Below are 12,228 nucleotides of genomic sequence, written 5' to 3' on the forward strand. Positions count from 1 at the left end.
ATTTTGGCCTGACATACCAGGTCTCAGCTGCACTGTCCCTTCCCTCCATGCTGACAGCACACTCCATCCTGGTTCCCAGCTCCCTCAGCTCTCCCCCAGCACAGGCCAGAGGGTTTAAAAAATATACACACGAGGCACATTAAAAAATTCATGCACATGAGGCAAAATTAAAAGGGCACAAAAGGACCTACAGAGAAAAGTCTCTCTCCCCCTGCGTCCCCTGGCCACCCCATTCCCCGAAGATGGTCGCCATCACCAGTTTCTCTTGTGGTCCTCCCAAAACACTCCCTACTTATGTATTTTCCCCAGCCACATGGGTCTGCACCTTGCTCTTTTTGCTTTAGTGATATGGTCTGGGGAAGGTTCCATTCAGGAGCAGAACTTCCAAGACAGGCCTGCACCATAACTTATTGACCCAGCCCTCTGTGGACGGGTATTTGGGCTGTTTCCAGCCTTTTGCGTTTACAAGTAGTACTGTAGTAAATAATCTTGTGCATCATCTGGCTGACTGACTGGAAGTAAATTCCTAGAAGTGGTGTTCCTGGGTGAAGGGTGTGTACCCCATAATTGTATCAATAACAATTGTATGGTATTAAGTTACTTTCCCATCACCATGGGCGAGAGACAAATGGCTCAGGTTCTACCTTTGTTCCCACAAGGGAATGCCTCCACCCAACTCCTGCCCACCCCCTAGCAGCCCCCTGGCAGCTATGCATTACAAGAGAGTTCTATGTGACATTAAGGTTTCTAGAAGGGACTGTGGCCCCAGGGATACCTATCTCACCTGGCTGACCATGCTTCCTTAAACATCCCTGCTTTTCACTTCTCTGTATCTAAATTTAAAACGTTCCTTATGAAGCAAGTACTGCTTTATAAGTGAAAAGTGCCAAGTTAAGAGAAGAAAAATTCAGACTCATTTCTTTGTCCCTTGATGAAATCCAGCCGTCCTCCCTCTCACCCACCCCCACTGTGCGTGAGTTTATGGGAAAGTCTGTCTGTGGTTCTTCTAAAAGGGAGGGAACAAAATATGTTTAGACGCCTGGGGGGTGCAAGAGGCAATACTGGGTTATTACTGGGAAAGAGCCCCAGGCCCTGGACAGATGGGGAGCCCTAGGGGGAGGGACATCCTCCACCAACCATTCTTACGTGTTACTGCCCCTGCCCTGAGCCTGAGAGCCAGCTGCTGGACCCCCAGGTTGGGCTGAATCTTACAGAGGCCAGCCCTCCCTGAGCATCCACACTGTCAGGGTTCACAGTCCTGGGACTGCAGTGCAGAAGCAGGGAGGCATCCCCTGGTGCCGGGATCCAGCTAGAGGCTGGCAGCTTGTATCAGGGCCAGGCGCAGCCTGGACTCTGCTGCCTCCTTGAAAACCAGGCCCTTGGCCCTCTGAGTCCTGGCTCCTGACTACTGAGCCATTCTTGCCTGGGGTAACAGTGAGGCCTGGCTGGGGGAAGGGAGGAGGGGAGTACCCACCTCGGCCCTGGGGCAGCACACGGCCTAGATTGGATAACCCTGATGCCTGCCGACAGATCCAGGGCAGACACAGCCACCCCAGACGCTCCCATAGATCTCAGTGGTGTGACCTGTGGGCCAGGACACCACACATTTGGGACTCTCAGGAGACTTGTAAGAAGCTAATGGGGGCTGCTGAGGTTGGGAGCAAGGGCAGACAGAAGGGCATTTACAGGGTCCTGGGGCTCAGATAACTGAGGAGGTGCTGAGCCTGGGCTCCAACAGTCCAGGAGAGAGAACCAGCTCTGGGGGCTGGGACTGGCTTCTGAACGGAGGTGCTCATACTGGATAGAGGATGGATTCCAGGGAGGGGGAAGGAGGAGGGATGGGGAGTTGGGCATGAGGGTGCTACAGGGTGACTCTTGGGGTTACCTAAGTCTGGTGAGTTAGTCTCTGGACAGGAAGATGGCATCCTAATGCAAGCCTCGCTGGGTCCCATCGGTTTGGGGACCCAGGCCTGGAATGGGGCAAAGGGTGGAGGGCCCTTCCCTCATCTCCAGGGATCTCTCTCCTGCCCTCCCAGTGCATGAGCAGCCGAGCCTGCTAACCGCAGCTCCGCACTTGTCCATCCCCCTGCGGCTACACCATGTCCAGCTCCTACGATGAGGCCTCACTGGCGCCAGAGGAGACCACCGACAGCTTCTGGGAGGTAAGGCTCTCATGATCCCCAGGTTCTGGGGACCAGACAGCCTGGCTGTTTGGAGGCCAGGCTCCCTAATCACTCACCCCATGACCTCAGGCCCCACTCCCCAGTCCCTCAGGCCCCTCCAAAGCCCTGGGTGTCCAACAGGCAGCGGTAGCCATGAAGTGGCTAAGAGCACTGCCCACTGAGCCAGGAGCTCCTCTCTCCCCACAGCTGCCCCCAGAGAGAGCCTGTGGCATTTCACAATGTGGGAACAGGCCCTTTGTGACTCTGTGGCACTTCCATCAGGCAGGTACAGCACAGCCTTTCTCAGCTGTTCCTATTTCCCTCGCTCGCCCCCTATCCTGAGGTGGGCAGGGGTGGAGCGCCGGACACAGAGAGAGGGAGTGAGCTCCCAGAGCCCCACGGGGCCGCAGAGCGGGAGGCACAGCCAGAAGCCAGCATTTTCAGAACCTTCGGAAATATTTGAGACCTGGAGAAAAAAAATTGCTATTGGCTCCGGAAACCCAAGACGAAAACTGCCAAACCTAAATTAATAAGCGTTTAATGAGATGTCTACAAAACATAATATTATGTCAAGAAGCTGCAGCTCAACTCAACGCTTATATGACTCTATATAAATATAATAGATTTAACTCGCAAAAACAAAATGAATAATTTATTCCAGCCCAAGTCCAAATTCTAAAAATCCTTCTGCATTTTGTGGCAGCAAGGAAATCATGTTTAAATTGGGGTGAGGGTGCGTGTAGACGGTGGGGCCTGACTCAGGGTGCTGGAGCCTCCGAAAGTTAGTTTCCCTGGTGCGTTGCCGCTGCGCCGCGGGGCGGGGGCGGGGACGGCGAGGCCGTAAGCGCGGAGGCGGGGCGGAAGACAGTGGGCGTGGCCGTGCTGGATGCGGCGGGAGGGTCTGGGGACGCTGGGAACCCGCGGGAGTGGTGCTCGCTGCTTGGCCGCCAGGTGGGGAACTACAAGCGGACTGTGAAGCGCATCGATGACGGCCACCGTCTATGCAACGACCTGATGAACTGCGTGCAGGAGCGCGCCAAGATCGAGAAGGCGTACGGGCAGCAGCTCACCGACTGGGCCAAGCGTTGGCGCCAGCTCATCGAGAAAGGTGCTCCCCCAGGCTCACATCGTGCGCACCCCCAGGCCGTCACGAGCCCCCTCGGTCTGGGTCCTAGGAGCCCCGGCTACTTGCATGCACCATGCCCTCCATCTACCAGACACAGGACCTTTTCAGGCGCTGTTCCCTCCTAGATCAAACCAGGCCTACCTGTTCATCTCTATTTTGTACAACTTTAGGTTGAATTAAAAGAAAAAAACACTTTTTATCTTGAAATAATTCAAACTTTGTGAAAGTTGCAACAGTAGCACGGAGAATTCCTACATACCCTTCCCCCAGGCTCACTGGCCCCACGTTTTCTCACTGACTGTTTATTGATATGCATATTTTCTGAACCATTTGAGAGTAAGCTGGAGCCGTTATCCCTGTTTACCCCTAAATTCTTCATGTATCTCCTAAGAACAAGAGCATTTGCTTCAGTAACCAGAGTTCAGCTATCAAATTTGGGACATGTAATACGACCCATACGCACATTTACCATGGCAATTGCGCTTGCTAGTCCAGGATCTAGTGCAGTCGCACATTGCCTCTATGCATTGTGTCTTCAGGTTCCTTTAATCTAGAACAGTTTGAAGTTGCGGTTTACATATACTTGTTCATGTTATTATCTTGCAGTATACTCTAAACCCCATGAGAGCAGGGGCTGGGCCTGCACCACCTAACACAGTGCCCTGCACAGAGCTGGTGCCAGTACACAAACAAGTCAGTGTGGAATGACTGGTCCCCAGTGGCCTCCTGGCATCTGTCACAAGCTTCAGCTAACATTCCTGGAGCACCTACTGTGTGCTTGGCACTGTGCTGGGCTTGTCAGAGCTCACAGGGTCCAGGCTGCCCCCCTCCGACCCCACTCCATGGGGCTCACACGCTGACAACAGAGATAAGGAGGAGGGAGGTACGGCCGCAGGTACTGTGAGAAGAATGCAGCGAGGGCTGCTGGCCATGGCAGGAGGGCAGAGCAGTCAGGGAAGGCTTCCTGGAGATGGTGGCTGATGTGGGCCCTAGAGGATGGGGCCACGTAGAGCAGAGAAGGGCATTTCTGTTGCTATGAGAGGAAAGGGAAAGCCTCAGAGAAGGGAGGTGTGAGGGGGGCCTCTGGGCAGGGGCGATGAGGTTCTTGTGACCTATTGCCATTCCCTCAGGCCCACAGTATGGCAGCCTGGAGCGGGCCTGGGGTGCCATAATGACAGAGGCAGACAAGGTGAGTGAGCTGCACCAGGAGGTGAAGAACAATCTGCTGAATGAGGACCTGGAGAAGGTGAAGAACTGGCAGAAGGACGCCTATCACAAGCAGATCATGGGTGGCTTCAAGGAGACGAAGGAGGCTGAAGATGGCTTCCGCAAGGCCCAGAAGCCTTGGGCCAAGAAGATGAAGGAGGTGCTCAGTGGGTGCTGCCACGGGCAGGGTGGGGTGGGCCCATCTGATCAGAGGGTGCTGATCCCAGGGAGGGCATCTATGGATGGGTGGGCTGGGCACTGCCCTCTGGAATTGTGCCCACAGGGGAGCAGCACTGCCTTCCAGGAAAAAATATTCACAGATGGGTAGGCAGTGCCCATTGGGTAAGGAGACCCATGGGCAAAAAGGGGCGCTGTCCCCAGGAAAGATACCAGCAGGGGCAGAAGAGCATATTGGCCCCTGGGTCCCCAGATGGGGCGGGCACTGCACTGCCTGACAGGAGGGTATCTGCAGGGGAGCAGGCAGTGCCAAGCAGAGACGCAGCCACAAATGGAGGAGCCCTGCTCCCGAACACCTGGAGCCAGGGCCTGCATCCCTTCTGGCTCTTAAGAGTGTGGGCTCACAGCTCCCAGGGAGTGGGCAGGGGAGGAGTTAATGGGTGACCATGTTTGCTGCTGGTCACAAATGAAAACCCTACTCCCTATTCCCCCCTCCCCACAGTTGGAGGCAGCCAAGAAGGCCTACCATTTGGCTTGCAAAGAGGAAAAGCTGGCCATGACACGGGAGATGAACAGCAAGACGGAGCAATCGGTCACACCTGAGCAGCAAAAGAAGCTGCAGGACAAAGTGGACAAGTGCAAGCAGGATGTGCAGAAGGTGCTGGTGGGCAGGGATGGCAGCAGGGGGTCTGGGGGCCCCTTGCAGAGGGTGGTGGCTGGGAGCTGCAGGCCTGGCTAGATGTCACCCTCTCTCCACTCTGGTGCCCACAGACACAGGAGAAGTATGAGAAAGTGCTGGAAGATGTGGGCAAGACCACACCCCAGTACATGGAGAACATGGAGCAGGTGTTTGAGCAATGCCAGCAATTTGAGGAAAAGCGGCTGGTCTTCCTCAAGGAGGTGCTGCTGGACATCAAACGGCACCTCAACCTGGCTGAGAACAGCAGGTACCTGGGCATGGCAGGCACTGAGGGCACAGGCACAGCCAGCAGATGGTGTGACTGGCATGCAGGGCGTCCCAGCCCTACATCATAGTGACGGGAAGGGGAGGCAGAGCTGCAGGGGTCAAGAAGAATGAGGCTTCAAACACAGGGGCTGTTGAGTGCAAGCTGACGCACACTGGGTACTCTGGAAACACATGCTGGATGAGGGGTGAATGGCTAAGGTGGGAGGGAAAAGGAGTCCACCGAGCATGCCCGGAGCTTATTCTTGCAAAGCCCACATGATTCCTGGCTGAGCAGCATGCCCAGCACCCTGCTTCCCTGAGTGGACTCTGGCCTCTCACCAAGGATGAGAAGGGGCCATGTTGAATCTGTGCCCTCCACCTCCCCCATCTCCCTGAGCACAGCTACATCCATGTGTACCGTGAGCTGGAGCAGGCCATCCGGGGGGCTGATGCCCAGGAAGACCTCAGATGGTTCCGCAGCACCAGTGGCCCCGGCATGCCCATGAACTGGCCCCAGTTTGAGGTGAGGATATGTGGGGATGGGAAGGGGAGCCTGAAGAGGCTGAAAGTTGCCTCAGGGCATAGTCCCCCAGCCTGACTGCTCCACTGGCCCCACCAGGAGTGGAACCCAGACCTTCCTCACACCACCACCAAGAAGGAGAAACAGCCTAAGAAGGCAGAGGGAGTGGCGCTGACCAATGCCACTGGGGCGGTAGAGTCCACATCCCAGGCTGGGGACCGCGGCAGGTGAGTGCTTCCTGTGGAGCTTCCTGGGGCCAAGAGGGACCCACACTCTGGGGCAGCTGAGTTTTGCTTCAGAAGACAAGAAATGGTCTAGATCATAGCAACTATGTCTCCTTTCTAAAAGATAGTGGTAGTTCATCACTCTAAAGCAGCCGTCCCCAATCTTTTTGGGACCAGGGACCAGTTTTGTGGAAGACAATTTTTCCACGGATGGGAGCGGGGTGGTTTTCGGATGAAACTGTTCCACCTCAGATCATCAGGCGTTAGATTCTCATAAGGAATGTGCAACCTGGATCCCTCGCATGAGCAGTTCACAATAGGGGGGTTGCGCTCCTATGAGAATCTAACGCCGCGGCTGATCTAACAGGAGGTGGAGCTCAGGCGATAATGCTCCCTCGCCTGTCACTCACCTCCTGCTGTGCTGCCTGGTTCCTAACAGGCCACGGACTGTCTGCAGCCCCAGGGTTGGGGACCCCGGTCCAGATCACAGGAACCAAGCCTCCTCTCTAAAAGATAGTGGTAGCATATCCTTCTAGAGCACCTACTGTGTGTGGCACGGTTCTATGCACTTTCCATATGTTAACTCATTCATGCTCAAGTGCGTAAATGTTACCATTTTACAGATGGAGAAACTGAAACCCAGAGAGGTTAAGTGACTTGCCCAAGATCACATTGCCAGTTAGTAAACCTCAGAGCCAGATATGATGCCCAGGAGGTCTGACTCCAGGATCCTTGCTCTCAAACATTAGGTGGTACTCCTCCTCCCTGATGAAGGCTCGGATGTGCCCTGGGGTCCCCTTCAATGCCCTCTCCCTCGAGGGCTGAATAATAACGCAAATGGTCCTGCATTTAAACATCGGTTTAAAGAGCTCATGAGGGTCACCCCTCCTATGTGGCCAATCCTTGCTCTAGCCTTGGTAGAATTCGGGATCAGGGCTCTGATTAGGAGGAGCGGTTAGCCCTCGGGATGCGGTACAGGGAGACATTGAAGCTGGCTTCTTCCTCCGCGTCTCAGTGTTAGCAGCTACGACAGAGGCCAGCCCTACGCCACCGAGTGGTCAGACGACGAGAGTGGGAACCCCTTTGGGGGCAGTGAGACCAACGGGGGCGCCAACCCCTTTGAGGACGACTCCAAGGGAGTGCGCGTGCGGGCACTCTACGACTATGACGGCCAGGAGCAGGACGAGCTCAGCTTTAAGGCCGGTAGGACAGCTGGGCGGGGCAGTGCCTGAGAGAGACTTGGGCCTGGATTGGGTGTGTGGTGGTGCAGGGGCGGTGCCTGAGACAGAGGCTTGGGCCTGGATTGGGTGTGTGGTGGTGCAGGGGCGGTGCCTGAGACAGAGGCTTGGGCCTGGATTGGGTGTGTGGTGGGGTAGAGGCAGGATCTGAAGACGGGTTGCGAGGATTTGCAGGGAACTAAATGGGGCGTGGCCTGGGTTGTGGGCATGACCTGGGCCCAGGATGGGAGTGGGGGCAAGATTTAGATTGGTTGGTGCCAGGGGCGGAGTCAGAACCTGAGAATAGTGTGGATGCGAGGTCTGGTTTTGGGGGTGGACCCGACACCCAGATTAGGTGAATGGCTGAGGTAGGCCAAGACCCCTATGCCAAGGGTGGCACGTGAATGTTGGCGTGGGACTGGGGCTGGTTTCCAGGGGCGGGGCCTAAGAATCTAAAACCCAGTGCAGTAATCAGGAGGTGGGTATTGGAGGGTTCCCCTAGCAGCCGGTGTGTTGAGGGAGGGGCAGCCTTCTCTCTGAGCCCCTCCCTGTGTTCTCTTTCCCAGGAGACGAACTCACCAAGCTGGGCGAGGAGGATGAGCAGGGCTGGTGCCGTGGGCGGCTGGACAGCGGGCAGCTGGGCCTTTACCCTGCCAACTACGTGGAGGCTATCTAGAGGCCCCCTCCCTCCATACTCCCCTCACTCCTCCCCACTGCCTCCCCTCCCCTCCCACTCTCGTCTCCTTCCCCTCGCCATAGAGTTCCAGACATATTTTCCGATCAAGGTTTTATTTTTTTAAAAGTCAAAACAGAACAAAACAAAGTATGCAGAGACAGAGCATTTGCAGGGCCACCTGGAGGCTGGGGTGCTGGGGCTTGGGGTGGCCCCAGGGTAGGTAACAGTCTTAGGACTTAGCCCAACATCACAACATCTGCTCTTCGGGTTCCACCAAAGAGTCTCCTGAGCCCTGAGGGATGGATGTCTCCTGACCCTTCCACCCTGCCTCACTCCCTCCGTCCCACTCCACTCCAGGCTGCCGGCACCTGCCCCATTCCCTGGCCTGGTTTCCTAACCTCTTCTTCCTCCCCTGCCCTGCTTCCCTTCCTCCACCACCCTGCTCTCAAAGGCCTCCTCTCCAGACCCCTGGAAGGGAGGCTTCCCCATCTTTAGTCTTCCACTCTGCCCCGGGGAGCACCCTTCTACTCCTAGCCACGTCCCTTGGGACCGGTGGGACTGGAGGAGGAACGGTCACCCTCCTCCCCCATGGAGGTTTCCAGGGGTCCCCCAGACATGAAAGAGGGGTCAGCTGGAGGAAGTCATGGTGTCACTGGGGTACAGGAGGGTGAATGAAGTGCATGCAGGCCCTCAGCCCGGGCTGTGCCAGCCCTCCCAGCCCCAGGCCCATCTGAGGGACCAAGACCCTGTTACGCAGGCCCTTCTTTCCAGCTATCAGCACTTTGAGCATCGGTTCTTCAGCAGATCCAAACCCCCTCAGCAACTTGCAGAGGACCTGTCCCCTCTCAAAAGTCCCCTGGCCTAGGGTGGGGACCCCCAAACCTACGGCAAAGCCAGCAACAGTAGCAGCCTCCTCCCATTTGCTGGGGAGGAGGTCATCTTGTTCCCCTGGCCCCCCACTCTCCCTCCATGTCCATCCAAAAACCATAAAATCACTGGGTTCCACATCAGCCTCCATGAGGCCAAGCCTTGTACCTGCAAGGCTCTTGGCCTAACCATTCCTCTGTCCTCTTCTCTGGCCTGCCTGGGGAGCCCGTGAAGGCCGCGTGGGTGCCTCTAGCCTGAGACATCAGGGGAGAGCCTGCAGCTGAGTTCGGCAGAAAGGAGGAACCCTGGCCCTCAGGAAGAAGATAGTCACATGTTTTTCTTCCTTGTCCCCACAGCCCCCAGAACAACATTCTCCCTGCTGGCAGCCCTTCCGTGTCTCCAAACCTGGGTCAGAGTGAAAGGACCTTTGGGGGTGGGTGGGAGCAAAGGGCCCACCTGCTGGTTGGTGAATGCAGTGGTGCCGGAGTGCTAGGTACCGCACGAGAGGGTGTGGGGGCTTGGGAAGCAGACCAGGGTTGGACAAAACCCCATGAGGGCGGGGAGCTGGAAGAAAAGTCTCTTGGGGACCTCTGGGGCAAGGAGCTGAGAAGTCCTGCAGCACCAGGTGAGACTTGCTTACAGTGGATGCCACTTCTAGGCCTCTGGACCGCAGATGCCCTCCTCCCTCCTGCACACCTGGCCTCCTGGGCCTCCAGGTAAAGAGAGAGAGCCAGCCCAGCCCTGTTTCCCCTCAGTCCTCCTTTGCTCCTGCTGCTTCTCCCAACAGCCCACTGTTAGGAGGTAGTAGACCCCAGCCTCAAGGCTCTGACCTTCTTCATGTGGGCACAGAGGGTCCTGACACTCTGGCAGGGCCTGAGCTGGGGCAGGCCTCCCTCAGGGCCAGGGGCGATGGCACCCCAGGGACAGGCAGACCTCCTTCCTGCCGTCAGCACCCCCTTCCTTATCACTGTCTGGTCTCTGAGCTTCAGCTGAAGCCTGAGGTGTGTCCTGGGCTCCTCAGAGCCTGAAGCAAGCTTTTGGAAGCCTGCAGTCCTCCCAGCTCCAGTGCAGAAGCCTCTCTCTCCAGCCTTTCCCCAGGCAGGAGTTGGGGTTGGGGGCCTCTGTCCCTCATCGCTTACCTTGGAAAGGTGGGAAGCTGACAATCTGCACCTTGGGGCCTGGGCTCCCCCTCTCTGTGCCAGCGGCTTCCCAGCACCTGGGGAGGGGCTGCAGCCCCAGCTGGACTCCAGCCTGTCCCTCTTAGCACTCTAGCTGCCCACTCCAGGGCAGGGACTCGAAACCCCCTCCGTCCTGAGCAGCCACCTCCAGGGCCCTGTTTGGGACCACTCTCTCAGTCCCCAGGTCCTCAGGGCCCCAGAGCGGGAGGGTCTCCTACCTGGAAGTCCCCCTGAGCTCCAGGGCCCAGCCCTACCTGCCAGTGCTGGTGTCAGGGCACTCAACACCGAGTGTGGGGGCCACACCCCTTGCCATGCCCATGGCCTCCTCCTGTAGCCCCTGCCCGCACCCTCGATGCTGCACGGGCCCGCCCTGGTGGGGCTCGGCGAGTAATGTGTTTTGTCCCCAGTTAACCACCATTCTGCGGCCTGGTTCTGCAAGGAACCAGGGCTGCCCCACCGCCCGCCGTCTGCCGCCCTAGGCTTCCTGACTCCATTAGTTCCGACACTTGTGAAACTCCGAGAAGTGCTGTGGTCTCAGCAATGCACCTGTTTTGTACATGATTGTGTAATTTAAAAGTATATAAATACAAATATATATATATATCAGTTGTGATTGTATGACTGTGGATAAAATCCAGAACTGTGTCAACCTGGCTGCCCATTGTCATCTTGAGTCTGTGCACCTTCTTCAGTCCTGGGGGTTTCTGAGCCCTCTGAGAGCTATTTGTGGTTGGGATGCAGGGGGGTAGGGGTGGTGCCCGAGCAGGACTGGGTGCTGTCCTGGCCCACCATCCACAGACTAGGCCACTGAGAGCCGGTCCCTTCACCCTGCAGGGGCCTGGGTCTTGTCTGGACTGGGGAGGGTGATACTGGAGGCTCCTGGAGCTCTGGCCCATTCAGGTTCCGGGCGCCTGGTGACAGGCCCTGACCAGGAGAGCTGGGGCATTCAGGGTTCCACATTCATGGATCAAGAGTGAATGAGGCCCTCAAATAGGTTTTGTTTTTTAAAGCAGAATTCTAAAAGTGACTGCTGAGGCCCATGGTTCCTGGCTGCCCGCAGTGCCAAGCTCCCTGTGTGGTGACGTTGGGCCATGCCACGCCTTCCTGCGTCTCGCCTGGCTCTGAATGCATTTCTGTGTGGGACCCGTGGGAGGGCTCCTTAGGGAGAATTTCTCAGGGGCATGGGCAGGACCAGAGCTCTGGGTTCTTGGCTGTTCTGCCAGCCCCTAGCCCAGTCCTTGCTCTAGCTCCCTGACTCCCCCTGCATCCAGCTCCAGGGGATCTCTTCCAGGGTAGCACAGAAGTCCCAGGGCCAGTCCCAGTTCCACCATCAGCTCACTGTGTTCCCACCCTCACCTGGGCCTCAGCTTCCCCAGTCTGGTGAGATGTCTCTCTGAGGGTCCTCTGGCCCTGGCAGCCTGGCAGGGCCGTCATACAAGCCCATTACTCGGGGCAAATATACCCCTGTCCCTTCCCTGACACCCCTTGCCCCCAACCTCAGGGTGTGCCAGGCAGGGAGAAAGGTTGAGATGGAGATTGAATCTATTTGCCACCCCATCTTCCTTACTCCTCCTAAATCTATTTGCCACCCCATCTTCCTTACTCCTCCAAACTTACCTCTATGTGAAGCCCTGCTTTTAGCCAAACAGAGAAATCTTCAAATAAAGACAAAAGATTGTTGTATTGTCTTACCTACACAGGCTGTTCCATTTAGTGATGGGGAGCCCTGAGGGTGGGGTCCCATGGAGAAGGGTCAGAGAATACCCAGCCAGGTGGGGTTCTGCTGGGGAGGTGTTTGGAGGAGGGAGATCTGCAGATCGCTGCCAGCTCACAAGGTGTCACTGGATGGGCGTGTGCCTGCCAAGGTTCATGGGCAGGGAGCTGCTGCCTCACTCAGGCCCCCACATCTACCCTTTCCAGAGCTGCTCC

General features: G+C 56.8%; 1 protein-coding gene across 2 annotated transcripts in view; it reads left to right on the plus strand.

Moving 5' to 3' along the window:
- The window catches only part of PACSIN1 (protein kinase C and casein kinase substrate in neurons 1), a 69,092-nt gene extending 58,144 nt beyond the window's left edge, over positions 1-10,948 (plus strand). For both annotated transcript variants that reach the window (XM_016955274.3, XM_016955273.4), the window contains exons 2-10: positions 2,037-2,162; positions 3,114-3,270; positions 4,419-4,654; positions 5,174-5,329; positions 5,443-5,618; positions 6,020-6,140; positions 6,237-6,364; positions 7,377-7,564; positions 8,145-10,948. In XM_016955274.3, the coding sequence (XP_016810763.1) occupies positions 2,100-2,162; positions 3,114-3,270; positions 4,419-4,654; positions 5,174-5,329; positions 5,443-5,618; positions 6,020-6,140; positions 6,237-6,364; positions 7,377-7,564; positions 8,145-8,254 (1,335 nt within the window). In that variant the 5' untranslated portion in view covers positions 2,037-2,099 and the 3' untranslated portion in view covers positions 8,255-10,948. The remainder of the gene's footprint in view (positions 1-2,036; positions 2,163-3,113; positions 3,271-4,418; positions 4,655-5,173; positions 5,330-5,442; positions 5,619-6,019; positions 6,141-6,236; positions 6,365-7,376; positions 7,565-8,144) is intronic.
- Positions 10,949-12,228: the final 1,280 nt, after the last annotated feature.

The sequence above is a fragment of the Pan troglodytes genome, chromosome 5 (genome assembly GCF_028858775.2).
Source record: "Pan troglodytes isolate AG18354 chromosome 5, NHGRI_mPanTro3-v2.0_pri, whole genome shotgun sequence".
Classification (NCBI taxonomy): Eukaryota; Metazoa; Chordata; class Mammalia; order Primates; family Hominidae; genus Pan; species Pan troglodytes.